The 26,234-nt window shown below is 47.6% G+C and overlaps 1 protein-coding gene across 2 annotated transcripts in view; it reads right to left on the bottom strand.

The window, feature by feature from the left end:
- Positions 1–11,140: 11,140 nt before the first annotated feature.
- LOC120514765 (cytochrome P450 2J2-like) overlaps positions 11,141–26,234 on the bottom strand; it is a 68,979-nt gene continuing 53,885 nt past the window's right edge. Inside the window, exons 6-8 of one of the 2 annotated variants that reach the window (XM_039735305.1) lie at positions 23,512–23,699; positions 19,026–19,167; positions 11,141–11,702 (exon numbers count right to left, since the gene is read on the bottom strand). In XM_039735305.1, the coding sequence (XP_039591239.1) occupies positions 11,515–11,702; positions 19,026–19,167; positions 23,512–23,699 (518 nt within the window). In that variant the 3' untranslated portion in view covers positions 11,141–11,514. The remainder of the gene's footprint in view (positions 11,703–19,025; positions 19,168–23,511; positions 23,700–26,234) is intronic. The other variant, XM_039735304.1, reaches the window with a different exon arrangement.

The raw sequence follows: 26,234 nt of genomic DNA, 5'->3' as shown, positions 1-26,234 counted from the left end.
GCCGACGGACTTCGTGCAGCCCATCTGGGGCGGGCACTGCGTGTGACGTCACTCATGCACGAGCCCAATAGTAGCTGGGGTGGAGAACAACTGGAGGCTCTTGAAAGAGAATGACATCTGATAACATTTTTTCGAAACACGCGACAAGCGGGCTCTGTCTGCTCGGTCAAATCCTGACCGCTGGCGAGACTACAATTCACCAAACTCAACAAATCCGCAGTTTGTTTATTCCAAGCAGTGCGACGTTACAGACACCTGCTTCTCGTCGGTCTGATCGTTCACGTCTGTTACAGTAATACCGAAGGCAAACCGGGAAACACACAACCTTGCTAAAGCCCCTTAAAAGGCAGCGTCACGGCTATGGATGGTCTACTCACCGCCGAATGGTAACTGGAGGAGATACAACTGCTGCAAGGGCACAGCAAAGCTCGATGAAAAAAACATAATAAAAATAATCATTAAAGAAAAATCAAGATTGTCATCGTAATAGTGACAAAAGCCTGTCCCTGTTCAATCAGTGGGTAGATTTCACTTGGAACAATTGCTCTTTCACACAGTGCCAGGCTGTGACGATGCTGTGATCTTCGTGGAGTCAATGGAGGCTCTGATTGGGGCTCTCTAGAGACTGAGTAAGGAGTCTGAGTGTTTGGGCTTGTGAGGGTCCTGATAAAAACCAAAATCCAGGCCTTTAATAACCTCTTGGGCACGGCCATCAGCAGTGTGTCTGTTTGCAGAGAGAGTGTTGACCTTGTTCAGAGGTTTACTTACCTTGGCAGTGACATTCATGTCTCTGGTGACTTTTCCTATGAAGTCAGTAGAAGGATTGGGAGAGCATGGGGGGTCATAAGGTTGGTGGAAAGGGGTGTGTGGTGCTCCTGATATCTATGCAAAAGGACGGAGGTCCAAGTCTTTAGAGTCCTGGTGCTTCCTGTCTTGCTATATGGTTGCGAGAAATGGATGCTATCCAGTGACCTGAGATGAAGACTGGACCCCTTTATGTGCATCTCTCAGGAAAATTTTTGGGTACCGTTGGTTTGACTTTGTGTTGCTCATGGAGTCCTGAATGAGGCACATGACCTGCATTGTGAGGGAGTATCAGTTACGACACTACGGCCATGTGGTATGTTTCCCCGAGGGTGATCTGGCTCATAAGATCGTCATTGTTGGGGACCCGAGTGGCTGGACTAGGCCAAAGAGATGCCCACGTAACACCTGGCTGCAGCAGATAGAGGGTCATTTCCAGATGGTGGGACTGGACCGCGTGTTTGCCTGCGGGGTTGCCAACTGCTGTTTTGACATGTTTGTGTGTGCGGCAACACACTGTACCAGTGCATGCTCCCTAACTTGACTTCACTTGACAGTGCCAGGTAATTGTGAATAACATTATACTTTAGACGAATGCATATATTGTAATGGATGAACTCCCTTCCCTGATCTGGCCAAAAGGCTCAGGTGGGAAATGTGCAGAAAGAGTGGCAGGGTGCTTCTTGCCTTAGCCAGGATGGTGGCAGCAGATACCAGTGCAGAAGTAGGCATGCTGACATCCTGGCAGGGTTGGACCAAAGAAAATCATCTAGCTGGGAGAAAAGTGTGGCAGAAGGAGAGGGAGAGATAACCTGTCAGGACTACAGGCTCCCCAAGTGTGCTATATGGCAGCATCCTTGGTTTTGGATCCCCATACAGACACCCGCAGAGCATGCTGGAACCTGTAGTCCCCTTGGGTCATCTTGTTGGATTCCACCGGGGCCGCTCTGCTTTTTGGGGCTTCCTGTTGACCCAGAAGTGCTTCCAATGAGCTAAGAAAGAGAGAAAAGAAGAATTATTTTGACTACAAGAAACCTCTTCAAGATATTTGTACAATAAATCTGTTATTTGTACTTGTGAGCTTGGGAGGAGTTGGAGGCGGTAGTGAGGAAAGAAAGGAGTTTGGACGACTGTTTGATGGTGATTTGTGCACTGTGTTCTTGTGTGGTGTAATAAATGTGTGTTTTAGGACATTCTGTGTCTGCCTGTTGGTGTCCAGGTCCGAATATTTTCACTATACACAGTATATATATACAGTGGGATGCAAACGTTTGGGCAACCATGTTAATAGTCATTATTTTCCTGTATAAATCGGTGGTTGTTACGATAGGCCTCAGTTCGATGATCGACTTTGTGGTCGTGTCGTCGGACTTGCGGCCATATGTCTTGGACACTCACATGAAGAGAGGGGCGGAGCTGTCAACTGATCACCACCTGGTGGTGAGTTGGCTTCGATGGTGGGGGAAGATGCCGGTCAGACCTGGTAGGCCCAAACGTGTTGTGAGGGTCGGCTGGGAACGGCTGGCAGAGTCCCCTGTCAGAAGTAGCTTCAACTCCCACCTCCGACAGAACTTCAACCCGTCCCGAGGGAGGTGGGGGACATTGAGTCCAAATGGGCCATGTTCTGTGCCTCTATTGTTGAGGCGGCTGACCGGAGCTGTGGCCATAAGGTGGTCGGTGCCTGTCGTGGAGGCAATCCCCGAACCCGTTGGTGGACACCGGTGTTGAGGGATGCCGTCAAGCTGAAGAAGGAGTCCTATAGGACCTTTTTTTTCCTGTGGGTCTCTGGAGGCAGCTGATAGGTACCGGCAGGCCAAGCGGAATGTGGCTTCAGTTGTTGCTGAGGCAAAAACTCGGGCATGGGAGGAGTTTGGAGAGGCCATGGAGAACGACTTTCGGATGGCTTCGAGGAGATTCTGGTCCGAAGGGGAAGCAGTGCATTGTCAACATCATATATGGTGGGGATGGTGCGCTGCTGACCTTGACTCGGGAAGTTGTGGGTCGGTGGGGGGAGTACTTCGAATACCTCCTCAATCCCACTAACATGCCTTCCACGAGGAAGCAGAGCCTGGGGACTCTGAGGTGGGCTCTCCCATCTCTGGGACTGAAGTCACCGAGGTGGTCAAAAAACTCCTTGGTGGCAGGGCCCCGGGGTGGATGAGATCGCCGAGTTCCTTAAGGCTCTGGATGTTGTAGGACTGTCTTGGTTGACACGTCTCTGCAACATCGCATGGACATCGGGACAGTGCCTCTGGATTGGCAGACTGGGTGGTGGTCCCCTCTTTAAAAGGGGACCGGAGGGTGTGTTCCAACTATAGAGGGATCACACTCCTCAGCCTCCCTGGAAAAGTCTATTGGGGTTCTGGAGAGGAGGGTCCGCCGGATAGTCGAACCTCGGATTCAGGAGGAACAGTGTGGTTTTCGTCCTGGTCGCGAACAGTGGACCAGCTCTTCACCCTTAGCAGGATCCTGGAGGGTGCATGGGAGTTTGCCCAACCAGTCTACATGTGTTTTGTGGACTTGGAAAAGGCGTTCGACCGTGTCCCTCGGGGAATCCTGTGGGGGTGCTCGGGAGTATGGGGTACGGACCCCTGATAAGAGCTGTTCGGTCTCTGTACAACCGTGTCAGAGCTTGGTCCGCATTGCCGCAGTAAGTCGAGCCCGTTTCCAGTGAGAGTTGGACTCCGCCAGGGCTGCCCTTTGTCACCATTCTGTTCATAACTTTTATGGACAGAATTTCTAGGCACAGCCAGGGTGTTGAAGGGGTCCGGTTTGGTGGACTCAGGATTGGGTCACTGCTTTTTGCAGATGATGTTGTCCTGTTTGCTTCATCAGGCGTGATCTTCAGCTCTCTGGATCGGTTGCAGCTGAGTGTGAAGCGGCTGGGATGAGAATCAGCACCTCCAAATCTGAGACCATGGTCCTCAGCCGGAAAAGGGTGGAGTGCCCTCTCAGGGTTGAGGGAGAGATCCTGCCCCAAGTGGAGGAGTTCAAGTATCTCGGGTCTTGTTCACGAGTGAGGGAAGAATGGATCGTAAGATTGACAGGCGGATCGGTGCGGCATCCGCAGTGATGCGGGCTCTGTATCGGTCTGTCGTGGTGAAAAAGGAGGTGAGCCATAAGGCAAAGCTCTCAATTTACCAGTCGATCTACGCTCCTACCCTCACCTATGGTCATGAGCTATGGGTAGTGACCGAAAGAACGAAATCGCGAATACATGCGGCTGAAATGAGTTTCCTTCGCAGGGTGTCTGGGCTTTCCCTTAAAGATAGGGTGAGAAGCTCAGTCATCCGGGAGGGGCTCAGAGTAGAGCCGCTGCTCCTCCGCATCGAGAGGAGTCAGATGAGGTGGCTCGGGCATCTGATCAGGATGCCTCCTGGACGCCTCCCTGGTGAGGTGTTCCGGCACGCCCAACGGGAGGAGGCCCCGGGGAAGACCCAGGACACGCTGGAAGGACTATGTCTCCCGGCTGGCCTGGGAACGCCTTTGGGATTCTCCCGGAAGAGCTGGAAGAAGTGGCCGGGGAGAGGGAAGTCTGGGCCTCTCTGCTTAAGCTGCTGCTCCTGCAACCCGATCTCGGATAAGCGGAAGAGAATGGATGGATGGATGGGTTACGATAAAAAATGTCAGTTAAATATATCATATAGGAGACACACACAGTGATATTTAAGAAGTGAAATGAAGTTTATTGGATTTACAGAAAGTGTGCAATTATTGTTCAAACAAAATCAGGCAGGTGCATAAATTTGGGCACCGTTGTCATTTTATTGATTCCCAAACTTTTCGAACTAATCATTGGAACTCCAATTGGCTTGGTAAGCTCAGTGACCCCTGACCTACATACACAGGTGAATCCGAGTATTTAAGGGGGTCCATTGTAAGTTTCCCTCCTCCTTTCATTTTCTCTGAAGAGTAGCAACATGGGCGTCACAAAACAACTCTCAAATGACCTGAAGACAAAGATTGTTCACCATCATGGTTTAGGGGAAGGATACAGAAAGCTGTCCCAGAGATTGAAGCTGTCTGTTTCCACAGTTAGGAACATATTGAGGAAATGGAAGACCACAGGCTCAGTTCAAGTTAAGGCTCAAAGTGGCAGACCAAGAAAGATTTCGGATAGACAGAAGCGACGAATGGTGAGAACAGTCAGAGTCAACCCACAGACCAGCACCAAAGACCTCCAACATCATCTTGCAGCAGATGGAGTCACTGGGCATCATTCAACCATTCGGCGCACTTTACACAAAGAGATGCTGTATGCGAGAGTGATGAAGAGGAAGCACAAACAGAGCCGCTTGAGGTCTGCTCAAGCACATTTGGACAAGCCAGCTTCATTTTGGAATAAGGTGCTGTGGACTGATGAAACTAAAATGGAGTTATTTGGGCATAACAAGGGGCGTTATGCATGAAGGAAAAAGAACACAGCATTCCAAGAAAAACACCTGCTACCTACAGTCAAATATGGTGGTGGTTCCATCATGCTTTGGGGCTGTGTGGCCAGTGCAGGGACTGGGAATCTTGTCAAAGTTGAGGGACGCATGGATTCCACTCAGTATCAGCAGATTCTGGAGACCAATGTCCAGGAATCAGTGACAAAGATGAAGCTGCGCCCACCGGGCTGGATCTTTCAACAAGACAACGACCCAAAACACTCCTCAAAATCCACTAAGGCATTCATACAGAGGAACAAGTCCAACGTTCTGGAATGGCCATCTCAGTCCCCAGACCTGAATAGAATTGAAAATCTGTGGTGTGAGTTAAAGAGAGCTGTCCATGCTCGGAAGCCATCAAACCTGAATGAACTCGAGATGTTTTGTAAAGAGGAATGGTCCAAAATACCTTCAACCACAATCCAGACTCTCATTGGAACCTACAGGAAGCGTTTAGAGGCTGTAATTTCTGCCAAAGGCGGATCTACTAAATATTGATTTCATTTCTTTTTTGTGGTGCCCAAATTTATGCACCTGCCTGATTTTGTTTGAACAATTATTGCACATTTTCTGTAAATCCAATAAACTTCATTTCACTTCTCAAATATCACTGTGTGTGTCTCCTATATGATATATTTAACTGACATTTTTTATCATAACAACCAACGATTTATACAGGAAAATAATGACTATTAACAAGGTTGCCCAAACTTTTACATTCTACTGTATATATCTATTGTGAAGGACAGCCGGGTTCCATGCCCGGTAGGGATGCCCCTGCTGCTTATGTTCTGGGGGAGCCGCCATGGGCAGTCCAATACCTCCCCCAGGATGCTTAGTGGCAGCCTCCCTGGCCGACGGTGATTCCCCAACCGCCCGCAGGGCTTCATGGGAGATGGAGTCCTCCACAGCTGGGTTGGGGCCCGGGGTGGCCGCTAAGGGGGGGCTGTCTGCTTCCCACAGCCCGACTGGACGAGTCCTTAGCCCCACCCGGAAGTGCAATTAGGACCAGGTAGTTAATCACCTGGAACACTTCCAGGTGGGCTATAAACGGGCCCAGCCACCACCACTTCAAGAGCCAGAGTTGGGATGAAGGAGACGAAGCTTGTCTGGGAGGAGTGGTGGAGAAATTTGTGAGTTTTTTGTTTTGGGACTGTGTTTGCGCTCTGTGGCACGGGGAAGACGTGTCCCACAGCTGAAGAAAAATAACAATCTTTTGTACTTTTTATACATGCCTCCGTGTCTTTCTGTGTCGGGTCAGGCGCCTATATAGCGCCTTTGTTACAATATATATGTATATATAGCTCTATTATAAAAAAAATCCTGGGAGAGAAAGACGGGAGACGAGACGTGATCTTCACGATGAAAGAGATTGACCCAGGACCGTCTTGTGATGACGTAGAACATGAGATCCTTGCAAGGCACACCCTACTTACAACCAAATAAGACCACGGGCAGCAACACACTCAGTCGTGTTTTGGCTTTGAGCACATGCAGATCCAGGGCTCTCAGCGCATATAAAGCGTAGAAGAACAATACGTTATAAATGAAACATCAATGACTAAACGAAGAAGAAAGCAGCGCAGAGAAAAGAGATGCAAAAGCGTTGGAGACAAAAAAAGAGCACAAAAGAAAAAGAATAATCTAGGTGCAGTAAGGAAAATAATAATCAGCCTGGAACAAGTGGAACTGAAAAAAAAAGCAGGTCCAATCGGGCTCAGAATTAAAAGACAAAGTAGAACTTCATAAAGACGTTCACAAACATTGGCACTAAACACATGCAGAGCAGGTTAGACATTACGAAAACAGAGGAATTCGAAAGGCTCCAAAAAAAAACTGTTGGCGCGATACACACGGGGAGAAAGTTAAAAAATATGAAAGTTGGAAAATTAGAAAGTATAAAAAAAGAAAGTCAAGATCGCAGTAGCGCAAACAAATGGAAATTATTACTCGAAAAAGGGCAAATAATCACTACGAACCAGGTGTCATTGAAAACAAAACAGGACAAAGCGAGGTCAGAAATAAAAGACAAAGAGTAGAAAACAAAGTTAAAAAACAAAGGCGGACAAACATATGCAGAGCAGGTTAGAAAAAAATGAAAACTGGAATTCAAAAGACTCAAAAAAAACGTAGGCACGAAACACATGCAGAGCAAGATACAGAATATGAAGCTGAAAAAAATGAAAGAATCGAAACAAATAAAGTAAAGACCGCATTAGCGCAATGAAAGAGAAATTATTACTCAGAGAAATAACAAAAAGGCGAATAGAGATCGAATATATGGACACAGGTGATATGTCAGAAGTATGGAAATATTGTAAGGCTTTGAAGTTTAAGTCAGAGAATTTTAAAAACAGGGTTTACCTCACATGCATTTATTGGTTACTTTGCAAAAAAAATGATTAACTACTGATGATGTCGATTATTTTGTCGGTGCCGAAACTCAGAGAAATCGATCCTGAATTATGGTACAAAGTTATTAAACACAAGTCTCATGCACATCATTAAAAAGATTCAGCATATTGGGACTCAAAAGAATCCAAATGTTGTTTTGACAGAAGTTCTGAAATAAAAGTGAAACTAATGAAATAGCAACAATTCAAAGAAAAACAAAATTCCGGAAAAACAAACATGCGGGTTGGTGAGCGAAGCACTAGGGGGTTACCTCCTGCTTGCTTCACTTGCCAACCCCCTTGCCTGTGCTACGCGCCAGCCGCTTCGCATCTCTGCATCTCGTGTTGTGAAGAGGGGAGCTGAACACACCCCAAGGAGACGCGGTCGCCCCTCCAATATCCCCTCTTAAACAATGATACAATGGGAAATAAATAGATTTTTTTTTATCTCCTCTTTGCTCGATTAGCTGCTGGATTGTTATGTGATCTGCGTCTTACATGGCGCTTCGAACATTTAAAAGCCTGTACAGCATCTGTTTGTCATCTACTCTTTGTCTTTTATTTTCGGCCTCGGGCCTGGTTAAATCTCTTGACACAAATTCTCGTCTTGCGGGACGTGAGTTCTTGATATTTTTTAGTTTAGAATTTATAAATGGAATAAGAACCTGAAAATCTAACAACATCACATTAAAGTTCAATAAATTCTGAAAAGAATGATACCAAACATGTACACTCACCTAAAGGATTATTAGGAACACCTGTTCAATTTCTCATTAATGCAATTCTCTAATCAACCAATCACATGGCAGTTGCTTCAATGCATTTAGGGGTGTGGTCCTGGTCAAGACAATCTCCTGAACTCCAAACTGAATGTCAGAATGGCAAAGAAAGGGGATTTAAGCAATTTGGAGCGTGGCATGGTTGTTGGTGCCAGACGGGCCGGTCTGAGTATTTCACAATCTGCTCACTTACTGGGATTTTCATGCACAACCATTTCTAGGGTTTACAAAGAATGGTGTGAAAAGGGAAAAACATCCAGTATGCAGCAGTCCTGTGGGCGAAAAAGCCTTGTTGATGCTAGAGGTCAGAGGAGAATGAATGGGCCGACTGATTCAAGCTGATAGAAGAGCAACTTTGACTGAAACAACCACTCGTTACAACCGAGGTATGCAGCAAAGCATTTGTGAAGCCACAACACGCACAACCTTGAGGCGGATGGGCTACAACAGCAGAAGACCCCACCGGGTACCACTCATCTCCACTACAAATAGGAAAAAAGAGGCTACAATTTGCACAAGCTCACCAAAATTGGACAGTTGAAGACTGGAAAAATGTTGCCTGGTCTGATGAGTCTCGATTTCTGTTGAGACATTCAAATGGTAGAGTCAGAATTTGGCGTAAACAGAATGAGAACATGGATCCATCATGCCTTGTTACCACTGTGCAGGCTGGTGGTGGTGGTGGTGTAATGGTGTGGGGGATGTTTTCTTGGCACACTTTAGGCCCCTTAGTGCCAATTGGGCATCGTTTAAATGCCACGGGCTACCTGAGCATTGTTTCTGACCATGTCCATCCCTTCATGACCACCATGTACCCATCCTCTGATGGCTACTTCCAGCAGGATAATGCACCATGTCACAAAGCTCGAATCATTTCAAATTGGTTTCTTGAACATGACAATGAGTTCACGGTACTAAAATGGCCCCCACAGTCACCAGATCTCAACCCAATAGAGCATCTTTGGGATATGGTGGAACGGGAGCTTCGTGCCCTGGATGTGCATCCCACAAATCTCCATCAACTGCAAGATGCTATCCTATCAATATGGGCCAACATTTGTAAAGAATGCTTTCAGCACCTTGTTGAATCAATGCCACGTAGAATTAAGGAAGTTCTGAAGGCGAAAGGGGGTCAAACACCGTATTAGTATGGTGGTCCTAATAATCCTTTAGGTGAGTGTATATGTAGGTGTTAAAATAAGCCTGATTTAAAGCGTGACAAACTGCTCCCACTCAGGTCCTCAACAATGTGAGCCGGATCACCCTCGGGGAAATCGCACCACATGGCCATAGTGCCGTAACTGACACTCCCTCACAATGCAGGTAATGTGCCTCATTTGGGACTCCGTGAGCAACAAAGTTAAACCAACGGTACCCAAGGATTCTCCAAAGAGATACAGGAGTCCAGTCTTCATCTCAGGTCACTGGATGGCGTCCATGTCTCGCAACCATATAGCAAGACAGGAAGCTCAAGGATTCTAAAGACTTGGACCTTCGTCCTTTTGCAGAGATATCAGGAGCACCACACCCCCATGTCTAGTGACCTCATGACCCCCCCATGCTCTTTCAGTCCATCCATTGACTTCATACGAAGAGTCACCAGAGACATGAATGACAGACACTCAGACTCCTCGCTCAGTCTCTCAAGACCTCCAATCAGAGCCTCCATTGACTCCACGAAGATCACAGCATCTTTTGTAAATTTGAATTCGGTGAATCTTTCTTCACCAACAGATGCCCCACAGCTGCTGGACCCGATGACTCTGCCCAACACCCAGTCCATACAAGCACTGAAGAAAGAAAGAAAGAAAGAAAGAAAGAAAGAAAGAAAGAAAGAAAGAAAGAAAGAAAGAAAGAAAGAAAGAAAGAAAGAAAGAAAGAAAGAAAGAAGCAGAACACACAACCTGACAAACTGGGAAAAACACACAGTTTCTGCCTTCATTCTGCAGAGCACTCACCTTACCAGTGTAAAGGCCGGCCAAGTTTGCTGGGATCCCATGAAGTGTCAGGATGTCCCATAGTGCAGCTCAATCAACTGAGTGAAACGCTTTATGAAAACCGACAAAGGCTGCAAAGAAACTCTGCCGATATTCGCGTTTGCACTTGATGAGAACCCTCAGTGCCAGGATGCAGTCGATGGTAGACTTCTTAGGTGTAAAACCAGACTGCTCTGGTCACTGCTAGGTGAGCAAGTGTTTGATCACGGGTCCTGTTGAGGACGACCCTAGCAATGACGTTACCCGGCTCTGAGAGCAGCGTTATCACCTTGTAGTTGCCACAGTCCTTCCATTTCCAGAAAAGGACGACAAGTCCCATTTTCCAGCCAGTTGGGATGTCGCCCATCTCCCAAATAGAAGAAAAGTTTGCTTGCTATGCCAGGAGGACAGAAGAAGATCACCCCAGGATACCACAGATCCCTGCAGCCTTCCCTACCCTCAGCTGCTTCACCACCTGTGCAATCTCAGTGAGACTGGGGGGTTTATACCTAATTGGAGGGTCAGCCTCAAGAACTGCAGTCCCAGAGACCAGAGGCTCAACTTTGTACTGCTGCTCAGAGTAGCCAGTTCAGCGGGTTACACGTCCTGACTGCGAGTCTCCAAAAATCTGATTTGGATTTTATACATAACTGCAATGTTTGTTAACTTGGCATGTGGTGCCAAACAGCAGAATTGTGCCAACTAAACTTTGCACAATGACAGCTGACAGATTGGGGCAGAAAAGAAAATGAAGTCCAGGGTTGTGCGTTATAAAATGTATTGGTGATTTCCAGTAAAATCCAGTTTTTTGGAGAGAAAACCCTAAAGCACCAAATTTATTTGTGTTTTATTAAGTTTATATTGGTGAAAACAAATGTTTGTAATCATATACTGCTCTTCAGCCATTTGCAGCTCCTTTATTACAATAAAAGAGTAAAAGCTGTTTATTTTTGGGTCAGTAATTTAGGAGCAATTAAGCCAGAAACTCCTTAGTACATAAGGGGTTAATATAAAATGAATATGAATGAACTTTGATCCAAATTGCATATATAAGAATATTTAAAAATGAGGAGAAGCAGACTTAAGTGAAAAGTTTCATAAGGTGCAGAAAAGCAACAAGAGAAAACCAACATCAAGCAGTCTGACCACGAGGGATGGCACAGATTTTGTGTGGCAAAGGGGCTCGCGTGAAGCCAGTGATGGCATCCAATGTCAGGCTTGTCCCTTCAGGGGCACGGAAGGTGAACTTTTTCAAAAGGCACGTGAAGAACAGGAAGAGCTCAATTCTTGCCAGTGGTTCTCCCAAACAGGGCCGCTTTCCTGATAAACAAAGACAAAAGAAGTTAAATCAGGAAGAGTGAAGTTAGTCTTTAAAAGTTCAAACTGTTATTCAGAGGTGGGAGGAGTGAGTCTTTATGTGCACTTGGGGACCACCTTCCAGGCTCTAGTGAGTCTGTATCCAGCAGCGGGCGCACACTCCCTGAGAATAGGATTGCAGCTTTTGCTAAACCAAAACTGGCATGGCTTTGCCTGAGGCCTTGACTTCTGACGTTCGATCCCCGTGAGCGGAAGTTAAGGTATTGTAAAAGATGTAATAGGAGACAGCATAAAGGTTTGGGGTTTGTCGGCCCCGTATATTGTACACAATCCAGTACATTTTTATGGTCAAAATTATAAACAAAAAGTTCATAACGCGCGACGCCAAAACATGGCGTCGGCGGCCATTTTATTAGGGAGGATCCGGAAGTGGCGGAATGCTGGGAAGGACTGTGAGGGAGGATGGGATTGATGATGTCAGGGCAAGATGGCGGAGGAAGGGCGGAAGTACCGCACTGCGGTCAAAACCCGGCTTATGGTGGAGAGAGGTCCTTTTCCTTATGAGGAAGCAGAGGGAGAAAGTTAGTACCCCACCATTCTCTGCCGGCGAATGTGTTCCCAGGTGAGTTTGAATCCATCCGCGGTTTCCTACTCGCGCGTGACACGATCCCCCCCTTAGCCCAGGACCGTCAGGTCGGGCGGACCTAACCGAGAGGTCATGAATACGAGAGAGGGCATCGGCATTGGCCTGAAGTGTGCCTCGCCGATAAGTGACAGTGAACTTATACGGCTGTAAATCCAGAAACCACCTGATGACCCGCGGATTCGACTCTTTATGTAGGGACATCCACTGAAGTGCAGCATGATCAGTCACCAGAGTGAATTCACGACCCAGCAGGTAATACCGGAGATGGGTCACCGCCCACTTAATGGCCAAGGCCTCCCTCTCCACTGCCGCGTACCGGGTCTCCCGGTCCATCAGTTTCCGGCTTAGATACATCACGGGGTGCTTGACACCATCGATGCTTTGGCTCAGCACGGCACCCAAGCCTGTGTCCGAAGCATCGGTCTGGAGAATAAAAGGGAGCCTGAAAACGGGTGTCCTTAATACTGGTGCCGACGTTAGGGCCTTCTTTAGGTCACTGAATGCGTGTTCCGCCTTGTCGGTCCACACCACGTATAAGGGAGTGCCCTTCTTTGTCAAATTGGTCAAGGGTGCTGCTCTTTCGGAGAAACGGGGAACAAACCGGCGGTAGTAACCCGCTAGACCCAAGAAAGCCTGCACCTGCCTCTTGGTATTCGGACGGGGCCATTCCAAGATGTCTTTAATTTTTGAACACTGTGGTCTCACCTGTCCCTGTCCTATGAGGTAGCCTAAATACTTGGCCTCCTTTAAGCCAATAAAACATTTACGAGGGTTGATGCGGAGGCCGGCTTTTGCTAGTGTTCTGAGGACAGCCGTGACCTGCAATAGATGTTCCTCCCAGGTGCTGGAATAGATGACGACGTCATCCAGGTAGGCGGCACTATAAGACTGGTGGGGCTTCAGCACTCTATCCACCAGACGTTGAAAAGTCGCCGGGGCCTTGTGCAGCCCAAATGGGAGAACCTTGTATTGCCAGTGCCCGCTAGGGGTGCTAAAGGCCGTTTTTTCTTTCGCGGATGCCGTTAAGGGAATTTGCCAATACCCTTTCATCATGTCAAGAGTAGTCAAGTATCGAGCCGCACCCAGCCACTCAAGGAGGTCGTCAATGCGGGGCATCGGGTAGGCATCGAACTTGGAGACTTGATTCAGACGTCTAAAGTCGTTACAAAATCTCCAGGAGCCATCTGGCTTGGACACGAGGACGATAGGGCTGGACCAGGGGCTATGGCTTTCCTCAATTATGTCCGTGTCCAACATTCGTTGCACCTCTAATTCCACCTCCGTGCGTTTTGCCTCCAGGAGTCTATAGGGCCTCTCCCGGACGATTACACCGGGGTCCGTGACTATGTCATGGGCAATCAGTGAGGTCCGGCCGGGCGACTCTCTCACTACTTCGGGGATGGCTCGGAGTGTTTGGGTTAACTCCTGCCGCTGCCTGGGGTTTAGCTCTTCGCCGAGGTTAAGGGCAGTCGTGCATGTGAAGAGGGAGAGTGACCTATGGGAGCCGGGAAGCTCCTCCCTATCTTTCCAGGGTTTTAACAAGTTGACATGATAGATCCTCTCGCTCGGTCGACGATTGGTTTGTTTCACCAAATAGTCGACGAGTCCTTTTCTTTCCTTAACCTCGTAAGGCCCTTGCCAGTGAGGGAGCAACTTGGAGTGGGAGTGTAGGAACGAGCACCATTACTCGGTCCCCAGGGCGGAACTCCCTGAGGACGGAGTTGCGGTTGTAACCCTGGGCCTGCGCTGCTTGCGCACGAGTCACGTGTTCCTTTAGGAGGGGCCTGATTTTTGTGAGTCGGTCGCGCAGTTGCGCCACGTACTCCAATATGTTAGAGGAGGGAAGGGCCTCATCCTCCCAGCCCTCTTTTAGTATGTCCAAAATTCCTCGGGGTTGTCGCCCATACAACAATTCAAACGGGGAGAAGGCCGTAGAGGCCTGAGGTACCTCCCGGTAAGCAAAAAGCAAGAGCGGGAGGAGCTGATCCCAGTTCCTGCCGTCTGCGCTGACTACCTTGCGAAGCATCTGCTTAAGCGTCTGGTTAAATCGTTCCACCAGCCCGTCAGTCTGCGGGTGATAGACGGACGCTTTCAGGTGCTTTATTCTCAGTAATCTGGCCACTTCCCTGAACGTATCCGAGGTAAAGGGCATACCCTGGTCCATGAGGACTTCTTTGGGTATGCCCACTCTGGAGAATAAACTGACTAATTCCCGTGCGATGCTTTTAGTATTAGCGGAGCGCAGGGGAACCGCCTCTGGGTACCGGGTGGTGTAATCCACCATGACTAATATGTATTTATGGCCACGGGTTGAGGGCTCCAAGGGTCCTACTAAGTCGACCCCTATTCTATCAAAAGGGATATCAATCAGGGAGATAAGGACGAGAGGAGCACGGTCCCTTCTAGGAATCTGGCGGAGCTGACACTTCGGACAGGATTGGCAGAAACGCCGGACCTTCTCGTTAATCCCAGGCCAATAAAACCGGAGCTTAATCCTCTCCAACGTCTTTTCGGCCCCGAGGTGGGCGCCAAGGAGGTGAGCGTGAGCTAACTCGCATATCTCCCGCCGGAAGGTACGCGGAATTAGCAGCAACTTCCGCACCTCGCCCTTGTGGGTCGCCACTCGGTACAACAGATCATTTTCGAGGACAAAAAAGGGCTCACGCGGTGTGGAACCGTCGGCTTGTGAGCTGTTTGGCAGAACCACCGCATTCCGGGCAAAGTGCAGGGAGTCATCATTCCACTGTTCCCTCCTAAATGAGGCCGGCGTGGACCGAAATTGATGGTCCAAGCTACCGAGCGGGTCTTGTGACCTGGGCACCGGAAGAGTTCCCTGGCTAGTCCCTTCCCCGGCGGAGTCTTCCGGGTCGGGGTCCGTCGCCGCGGAAACATCCCCTGGAGCGCCAGCTCCACTAGGGCCTGCCCCTGAGCACAGTGTGGAGACCGCGGGAGGGGTGCCTTTCCCCCTCATAACCAGATCCAACGAGGCCCCGGGAGCGGCGGGTGTCTTACCGCAAACTTTTTTCGACCAGTCTTGTCCCAAAATCACCGGATAGGGGGGTTCAGGCAACACAGCGACCATCAATTGAGTTAACTCCCCCTTCCAGGCGATATAGCACTGTGCGGAATGATACGACTTGGTCCCCGCATGTACACAAGTGACCAATAGGTGCTGTTTCAGCCATTGTCGCGGTAAGACAAAACGGCGAGCCACAATGGTTATGTTGCTGCCGGAATCAAACAAAGCCACCACTGCGTGCCCATTTAATAACACCACTCCCGTGTTCAGACTCGCCAAGGGATCAGTACCTCTCTCCTGTTGTCCAGGTGCAGTCCATGGGCTCCGCCGTGATGTTGAGGGGACAGGTTGACAGCAAATGACACTTGTAACAGCGCGGCGGGATCGGCTTCTCTTTAGGCCTCGACGGCGCTTCCGCAGCGCGTCGAGAGGGCTCGGGTGTGGCCGCCCGTCCCTGTCGGTTCCCACGAACCGACCTTTCTGACCCCCCGACTCGGAGGACCGCGAGCTGACGCTCCAGGACATCCAGAAGACCCGGCATGTCCTTATAGGGATGCCTCCGGACCTGCTGGGCGAGGGAACCGGGCGTCGTGTTCACCAGGCCTTCACGGGCCACCTGCTCGACGACTCTCTGAGCCTGGGGTCCCTCTGGCCGTAGCCAGCGCCCTATCTTGCCCCAGAACTCGATCGCCTGGGCGCGGGCAGGCTTTTCGGGGTCAAACAGCCAGTTCCGCCATTCTGCCACCTGCTGGCCCGGAGTGATGCCGTAGCGGGCCAGATTTCTGGTTTGAGAAGGTCATAGTTTGCGGCCTCCTCCTCAGGAAGGTCATAATAGGCCCGCTGCGCGGGTCCCTTCAGGTAAGGCATCAGAATGGACGGCCACTCGGACTGCTGCCACTCGTTCCGGGTGGCCGTCCGTTCAAAAATGCCCAGGTAAGACTCAACGTCATCGGTGTCGGTCATCGGCACCAAAGGCGGAGGCGTCAGTTTGGGCGGGTCTGGCCTTGCTCTACGCGCCTCTGCCAGCCTGGCCTTTGTAGCCTCCACCTCCCGGGTGGTTGCGGCTTGCGCTTGCTGCAGGGCTTGGAGTTGGGCATTCATCCCCTGCAGCACTGTGTTTAGATCCTGTCCCTCCGTCAATTTCAGGGATCTTGTACGCCACTGTAAAAGATGCAATAGGAGACAGCATAAAGGTTTGGGGTTTGTCGGCCCCGTATATTGTACACAATCCAGTACATTTTTATGGTCAAAATTATAAACAAAAAGTTCATAATGCGTGACGCCGAAACATGGCGTCGGCGGCCATTTTATTAGGGAGGATCTGGAAGTGGAGGAATGCTGGGAAGGACCGTGAGGGAGGATGGGATTGATGATGTCAGGGCAAGATGGCGGAGGAAGGGTGGAAGTATCGCACTGCGGTCAAAACCCAGCTTATGGTGAAGAGAGGTCCTTTTCCCTATGTGTTCCCAGGTGCGTTCGAATCCATCCGCGGTCTCCTACTCGCGTGTGCGTGACAGTATATACACCTGATGAGCCCCAATTAGGGCGAAACACGTGCCATGTACCCTTTGTATTGCTTGGCAGGTACTATATAATGCAGATAGTGCAGTGGCTTGGTCACCTCAGTCACATGGATGATGGTCTTTAATTAGATTAGGATGCTCCGCCCCCTGCTCACTTTGCTCGCCCACCCCCGGGTTTGGTTACCCAGATATACAATTTTAAGAGATTGTTATTTTCATGGGAATTGTCACATCTGCATTATTTTCACTTTTACTTTAAAACTTTAGTAAAAACAATATTTGTAATTATCGCATTGAATTTTGATTCTGCGTTTGGACTTACATCGTGACAATGCAAATATCGTTTCTTTCTCTCTAATAAATCAAACGACCTTTTCAAATGTTTGTCCCTGCTCTTTTGCTTAGTCGTTGACGTGTCTTCTAAAACGTATATAACATTACTGTCCTGATGAAATTTATAAGAACTGAGAGCGTTGGAAGTGTGTCTCCCAAAGGCATTCACATGACTGAGGTTAGTTGACCGTGGTCTTGTTTGAAAATAGTTGTAAATAGGGCATGACTTGAAAGAATCTCATGTTAAAAGTTTCCGTCTCACAGAACTTCATACCGCTCCACCGTTTTTTGAAATCTTTTCATTCTCGCTGATAACACGAATGAGATGATCTACAAGTCTCCGACTTAAAGTTTAAATCAATACAAAATATACGAAACACACACATACAGGGTGAGCGTAATTTCAAATGTCTCATGCTCCTTCACTTCAGATTGGGAGGTCTGAGTCTCCCTCATTTATAGGTGACGATACTTGACTTATGTGCTCCTTGAGGAAGAGCAGAGTGAGTGACACTTCAACAAGTACTACCAGTGTAAGGGTGGTAGCCCATGTGGAGCACTTCTGGCTCTGGCAGAAGCTCCCCCAACACACCAACAGTACAATACAATACGATTTATTTTTGTGTAGCCCAAAATCACACAAGGAGTGCCGCAATGGGCTTTGACAGACCCTGACTATTGATAGCCTTGACTCTCTAAGAAGGCAAGAAAACCCTTGTAGGGAAAAAAAAAATGTAAGAAACATCGGGAAAGGCAGTTCAAAGAGAGACCCCTTACCAGGTAGGTTGGGCATGCAGTGGGTGCCCAAAAAAAAGGGGGTAAATACAAGTACAGAGAAGAATTCAACAGTAGATGATATCCCATAATAGGGTTTATATTTGTTCAGAGTCCTGGAGACCTCAGCCACCAGGCTGACTCCCCCTATTGGCCATTCCACAGCTGAGTCAGTACTGGACTAGTCAATCCAATGAAAGGACCCCTCTACCCAACGTTTCCTGCGATCATCCATCAGATGTGACCCGGCCATGGAGAGCAATTTAGCATGGATATTGGGATATACCTTTCTTTTATGACCACAGGATAGTCTGAAATTTGGTTTTATATCTCATCCAATGGATGGCACCATTTTTACATCACAGTGTCCCCGTCACTGCACTGGGGCATTGGGATGCACATTCAGAGCACAGGGTAAGCGCCCCCTGCTGGTCTCACCAGCACCTCTTCCAGCAGCAACCCAAGCTTTTCCTAGATGAACTCCCTTTCAAATACTGGCTGGGGCCAAAAAAGGCTTAGCTTGAGGTGGATGACCTGTTCTGAAGTGAAGCTGCCATGACAAATAGAAATGTACCAAAAATTCACCAAACAAGAGGGACCCCCAAAATTTCTAAAACATGTTGAGGACAACTCATTCCATCAGCCTAGAAGCTACACTTAAAGTGGCTGGAATGAGATTTGATGCTACACAGGGGTGGCATCACCACTGAGAAGGAACACAGGACCTCACAAGTGTCTCAATGTTTATGGGTGCTGACCCATTGAGTATTCTGTTGGCATTCATCAGGAATAATATAAGATTAGTGACAACAATATGTTAATCCCAAGAAAAATAAAAAATATAAATAAAGAATGATACCATTGACATTGTACAAGAGTAAGGCTTACAGTATATTAGTCAGTAAGACACTAAACATGCAAGAAGAGGCACATCATTCAGGAGCAGGAGACATTGGTTATTCTTATTTGAAAAAAAATAAAATGGAAGCTCCATATCCATCTAACAATTGCAAAAATAAAATTCTCCTTACCAGCAGAGAAAGGCATAAAGGCTTCCCTTCGCCGGAACTTCCCATCCGGGGTGAGAAAGTGTCCAGGATTAAACGTGTCGGGGGTCTCCCACTCATCCTTGTCATTGAGAACTGAGCTCAGATTAATGAGAATGGCCGTATCCTGAAGACAAAAACAGCAGTCACTTACCATACCACAACAAAGAAAGGTGTAAGAAAGAGGGTGACACAAATTTACGAAAAATATCTTAAATAATATCTCAAGGCTCTGGATGTAATAGGAATGTCCTGGTTGACACGCCTCTGCAACATTGCATGGACATCGGGGACAGTGTCTCTGGATTGGCAGATCAGGGCGGTGGGTCCCCCTATTTAAAAAGGGGGACCGGAGGGTGTGATCCAATTACAGAGGGATCACAGTCCTCAACCTCCATGGAAAAGTCTATTTGGGGGTCCGTCGGATAGTTGAACCTCAGATTCAGGAGGAACAGTGCAGTTTTCGTCCCAGTTGCAGAACAGTGGACCAGCTCTACACCCTTAGCAGAATCCTGGAGGGTGCATGGGAGTTTGCCCAGCCAGTCTACATGTGTTTTGTGGACTTGGAAAAAAAGTTCGACCGTGTCCCTCAGGGAATCCTGTTGGGTGCTCTGGGAGGATGGGGTACCGGACCCCCTGATAAGGGCAGTTCAGTCTCTGTACAACCGGTGTCAGAGCTTGGTCCGCATTGCCGGCAGTAAGTTGAGCCCATTTCCAGTGAGAGTTGGACTCCGCCAGGGCTGCCCTTTGTCACCGATTCTGTTCATAACTTTCATGGAAAGAATTTCTAGGCACAGCCAGGGCGTTGAGTGGGTCTGGTTTGGTGGACTCAGGATTGGGTCACTGCTTTTTGCAGATGATGTTGTCCTGTTTGCATCATTAGGCCGTGATCTTCACCTCTCTCTGGATCGGTTCGCAGCTGACTGTGAAGCGGCTGGGATGGGAATCAGTACCTCCAAATCCAAGACCATGGTCCTCAGCCGGAAAAGGGTGGAGTGCCATCTCAGGGTTGGGAGCAAGATCCTGCCCCGAGTGGAGGATTTCAAGTATCTCGGGGTCTTGTTCATGAGTGAGGGAAGAATGGAACGTGAGATCGACAGGCAGATTGGTGCGGCGTAAGCAGTGATGCGGGCTCTTCATCGGTCTGTCGTGGTGAAAAAGGAGCTGAGCCATAAGGTAAAGCTCTCAATTTACTAGTCGATCTACGTTCCTACCCTCACCTATGGTCATGAGCTATGGGTAGTGACCGAAAGAACGAGATCACGAATACAAGTGGCTGAAATTAGTTTCCTCTGCAGGGTGTCTGGGTTTTCCCTTAAAGATAAGATGAGGAGCTCAGTCATCTAGGAAGGGCTCAGAGTAAAGCCACTGCTCCTCCGCATTGAAAGGAGTCAGATGAGTTGGCTCGGGCATCTGATCAGGATGCCACCTGGACGCCTCCATGGTGAGGTGTTCCAGACACGTCCACCCAGGAGAAGGCCCCAGGGAAGACCCAGGATACACTGGAGGGCCTATGTGTCCCGGCTGGCCTGGGAACGCCTCGGGATTCCCCAGGAAGAGCTAGAAGAAGTGGTAGGGCAGAGGGAAGTCTGGGCCTCTCTGCTTAAGCTGCTGCCCCCGCGACCCGATCTCGGATAAGTGGAAGAGGATGAATGGATGGATGGATCTTAAATAAAGTTGGACGCTGCAGTTCACTAGAATTGTTGTTTTAAAAATTCTTCTCCTAAATCCATCAAATAGGAAAGAAAAGATCAAGAGCTACATACCACTAGGTGCCCATTTGTAGACTACCCAGGTGGCACACTGTGTCTAGCAATGGGAATGTGTTGTATTTAGAAATGCAGCTCATAGTTTGAACCTTTAGTAATCATGACAGAAATTTTTAAAGAAGAGAAATGTGGTACAAGTGAAATGATAGAGTTAACTTGCTTTAAAATACAACATTCACTCCCAATATACCTTGTAATATAACCATTTATACATACAGAGATGGCCAAAGAGGAGCCATTGAGTTAGTGTGATCATCATTCAGTTCCTCAGTTGGTTGGTCACTAATGATTGAAGTTTCATTTCAGCTGTACCCTCCCAGGGATACTAAGCCCCCTTGCTAGAAACAATTGGTGGTGAGGATGGGATGCAGCCTCTTACTGAGCCACTTGCATTAATGCTAGCTAAGTAGGGAGCAGCCAAAATATGTGGCGGTAGTTCATGGACCCCTGTGGCTAAGCAACTCGACAACCTGGGTACAACTTGTGTAGGGGGGGAGGGCAATTCACTTGAAATTATAAGTTGGCAGAATGAAATTTGGGTGAAAAATGTCAAGTGAAAAGTGTAGCAAGCTGTACAGGAAATGATGTTTGTGGTTGAAATTTTATGCAAGTTTAATTAAGGGTCCAAAGGATAAGAAAAAAAAAGTGGAGATAAAGAAATGCTAGCAATTTGGTAGCATTAAAGAATAAGCGTTTTGCTGTAGAGAACTGGCAAAAATTCTGGTGTTTGACATCCATCACAATACCGATATGTTAGCTGAACTGAGATACCCACCGGAGAAACACAGGATTTTGATAAAGTTGGCGGGAAGGTGGGGGGTGGGAGCTAAGAAAGATAGACCCTTACTTACTCAGTTTATGGAAGTTTAAAAGCTTGCTTGAATTAAGAAAATTTTTATTAAAAAGTACGCAGCGGAAACATGCAAAGCAAACTGCAGGAAGAGAGGAAAATGTGAGCCACTGAAAAGTGTTGTTGATCTTTTAGTAAGCCATTTCTGAAGGCTTTGCTTCAGTTCAATGATTATAGGAATGGCTGGGCTCCACACACTAGACGTATTGTTATAAAATGTCTTCTCCTACATCCATCAAATGTGAAACAACTGACAGAGGTGGGAGAAATCTGAATTAGAGAGACGTCCATTGTCAGGCTCTTTATGGAACAACTCTTCAGCTTCCCAGCAGGCTTAGCAACCAATGAGCTCAGGAACAATGAGTTCATGTAAGTATGAGCGTATACAGCAATCATTTTATTATTTTATTAGATCACCTTTGGAATTAAGTAGCATCCAATTGTCAAGAGATAAGTGTAGCAAGCCGCAGAGGAAATATTGGTTGTGACCGCAATTTTATGCAAGTTGGACTTAAAGGTCCAAAGGATACGAAAAAAAAAAAGAAAGTGGGGAGTTAAAATGAAATGTTAGTGATTTGGTAAAACAACAAGTGAACATTAGAGAATAAGCATTTTGTTGTAAAGAATAGGCTAAAATTCTGGCGTGTGACATCCATCATAATACCAATATGTTAGCTGAACTGAGATTCCCACTAGAGATCTTTTAGTTAGCCGTTCCTGATGGCTTTGCCGTATGCACAATACAGAGAACCACCCTGATTGGGACCCAAGTGCTGCCGTGCAACAGGTGACACCCCAATACCAAGCTGGCACAGCGTGAGTTTTTTTTTACATTGGCTGGAGTGCCAATCCTGCCACCAATGCCCAAATTGTCCCTGCAAGTTGGAGGACCTGCTTGCAGGGCTGGATGCAGAGTAACATCATGCCCAGGAAGGAGCAATAGCAGGTTAAGGGCCTTGCTCAAGGCCTTAATGGAGTAGAGTCACTTCTACCGTTTATGGGATTCTAACTGGCAAACTTCCAAATGCTGGTGCAGATCCCTAGCCTCAGAGACAACACTCTGCTTTGATTTTACGTTACTCAGCTTTGCTACAGTTCAGCAGTTAATGGACAGGTATGGCTTGGCTCTATGCACTAGACATGCTGTTTTAAAAATTCTTCTTCTACATCCATCAAACATGAAAAAAATGACAGAAATGGTTGATTCTGAACTAGAGAGACTTTCACGGTCAGGCAGCACCACCTGCGCTTCAGAAGAGGTCATCCACCTGAAGCTAAGCACGTTCAGGCCTGGGCAGCACTTGGATGGGAGAACATCTAGGAAAAGCTAGGGTTGCTGTAGGAAGAGGTGTTGGTGAGACCAGCAGGGGGTGCTTACCCTACAGTTTGTGTGTGGATCCCTATGCCCTCAGTCCAGTGCCAGGGACACTGTGTTGTTAAAATGGCGTTGACCTTTGGATGAGACATAAAACCAAAGTTCTGGTTCTCTGTAGTTATTAAAGATCCCTAAAGTAGGGTGTTTCCTGTTGTCCTGGCTAAATTGCCCGCCATGACCGACTCATTCTGTCCCCCTAATTATCTAACTGATTATCTCTCTCATCCACTACCTTATCACCTAACAGCTCATGTGTGGTAAGCCTACTGATGCAGAAATGGCTGCCATCTCATCATCCATTTGGATGCTGCACATTGGCGTCTCCCCATTCACTAATTAAAGCACTTCTAGTTATAAGAAAAGCACCATTTAAATGAGAATTATTATTTATGGAGCAACGGCCAATGAGCCCAGGAATGCTGAGGAAACATAACTATGAGTGTACACAACGTTCACTAAATTATTTTATTAGGTCACCTTTGGAATTAAGTAGCCTCCAATGGTCATGTCCTCCGTAGTCATCTTCAAAAGGTTGACGGGAACAATGTCGGCTTTCCTCTGGACCTCGTGGACAACTGCCTCGGTGTACGGCAGGTTGATTTTGTCCTCCATCGATGGCAGGCGAGTTTGGCCCAATACACTGTCGATCTCGGCTTGGACCTTCTCTGGTATGAAAGAGAATCGAGAGCATCATATCACAGGGTGATCATTTATAGACTGTCCAGGTGGTACCCATCCAGTCAGGCAGAAAAGGTGAGTGCGATATCATTTATACATTCATCCATCTTTTAATAGTTGGAATGGGAGGACATGAAGGAGGCTTTAGGCACAAAGCAGAAAAAAGCCCTGGATGAGGTGCACATCCACACAGCCATTGTTATAGTTCTGTTCCATTTCAAACTACTTTGTGTTCTTTCTGCTTAAAGGAATCTGTGGACTCATTAATGAATCAAGGCTGATTTAGATATCTGTGTTGTCCTACGGTGTTGCCTGACGGGTACCTCCTCAAAGATGTGACTACACGTAGCGTCAACATGACCCAATGATTCTGATTGGCCACTTTAGTAGCTACTCATTGTGAGTGCCACATGGGATCGACAATCATCCCTACCAGGAGAGGGGAAGATTCCTTCCCCGGAGGGGAGGCCACAACTGGATGGACAGGCATCCCGACCAAGAAAGAGGAAGGGGACTTACATGGGCCAAGTGGATGGACGGACATCCCAGTCAACAGAGGAGATGATTTCTTACCTGGATGGGAAGCCCCAAGCAATTAGACAGGCGCCCCTGACCAGGCACATGTGTAACACCTTCCCAATAGCAACATTTGGGGGTAGCAAGTGGGGCGACCGCCTCAGGCACCGCACATAAGGGGGCCCCACTTGTGAGGTCCGTGTTTACCGTTCGAGCAGATTTGTCAAATTACATTCTCCTGTATAGATCAACCATGTCTCCAGGCAGGCTTTACGGTCTGGCAATCCTATCTAAAGAAAAAGACATTGCAGATCCAGATTAGACTACGAAGATGTCATCAACGACTTTTCCAATCGGAAGGCAAGAAAAGTGGATTTTCGTCTTTGAACCTGGAAACTGGTAAGAGATTTCATGAGGATACCTCGATGTTAATTTCACACTTCCTGTCGAAACACTGAAATTCACATTTTATTTGTGGGCCATAAACATGTCCGACTATTAATGCACAAAAACATGATAACTGGCTGACATGACATCAACGTTACGACAATGACATCCTGCATATCGAGATTCAGAGTATCCTAGCAATTTGGGTCCTTTTCTAGAAGAAGCCCTGCTAATTTCCGCATGACACTGCATCGTATTTCGCACTGTCATGGTATCGTCATGAATTATGTATTGCACGTTTTTAATAGATTATATCATTATATTTTGATAAAGTCCACGTGTTATCTTGCAAAAATTTAGCTGAATACTGTAATGAGGAAATTCGGTGTATGTTAGCATTATTTTTATTAAATTTGCGTGCAATTTTATACAGTTCACACATAATGGTAACAGCATTTGACATAACCAGCCCTACGTCGAGTTGGTCAGCCGTAGGCCACCACACACCCCTAAGGCCGCCTCTGCACGTTCCCTGGATGGGACAGAAGAAGAGGACAGGGAAGGACTGTCTCTGGGGGTGGGGCTTATTCTCCCCAATTGTTATATGGCAACGGCCCTCGATATCGGCGCAAATTTGGGAGCCAGCAGGGAATGCTAGGAGTTGTAGTCCGGCAGTGCAGTCCGTGCACCGTGGGTGCCGTAAGATGTACTCCCTATTATTTGGGCCTTCCATATAACCCAGAAGCACTTCCAATGGGCAGCAGCTACTGGGTCCTCAATAAAATGTCCACACTCCCTTGTCCAGGTGAGTATGTGGCAGTATGTTGGTGGGCTGTGTAAGTACCCGTATCATATCTACACGTGGAAGTGTGTGTGTCTGTCTGTCCGGCCTGAAAGTGAGAGGTGAAGTCGGGGTAAGGGCTTCATCTCCGAGGATGCACAAGCGAGGCCAGCACGTCGGCAAAGCGAAACCTCCAAAGAAGCATAAAGTCGCTTAGCTACTAATACAGAAGCGAGACGAGAACATCGGCAAAACGGTATCCCTTTTACTTTTCCTCCCACCGCTAATACACAAGCGAGGCGAGCACGTTGGCAAAATGAATCCCCCTAGGAGAGAGATGCCCAGAGTAGTTCCTTTCAATTACCTGACATCTCTACATTTCAGTTTATATTCTGATGATTTCAATCGTTTCTAGGACCTATTGCTTTTTACAGCGCGGGCTTACACAACCAGTCGTTGTATATAATACGCTACCGTGGCTGTCTGTTTGTCTGAGCAGGATTTTAAATCACCTGTAGCTCACAAACCGTCTGATCGATTGACCTGAAATTTGGTACACATATACTACGCGATGTCTACTATCCGCTTTCAGGGTGATTATTGACCTCTAAGGTTATTCCTCTTTTTATTTTTATTTTATTTTATTGTAGAATCAACCAGGGCTCGCTTCCTGGGTCCTTGCAAACCGTTTGACCGATTCACCTGAAATTTGGCATACATATACTACGTGACGTCTACTGTCCGCTTTTGGGGGGGATGATTGACTTCCTCTTTTAATTTTAATTTTATATTATTATAGAATCAACCCAGGTCCTCCCTGCATGGAGTTTGCATGTTC

This window comes from Polypterus senegalus, chromosome 14 (genome assembly GCF_016835505.1).
Source record: "Polypterus senegalus isolate Bchr_013 chromosome 14, ASM1683550v1, whole genome shotgun sequence".
Lineage (NCBI taxonomy): Eukaryota > Metazoa > Chordata > Cladistia > Polypteriformes > Polypteridae > Polypterus > Polypterus senegalus.
This window is presented reverse-complemented; position numbering and strand designations above follow the sequence as displayed.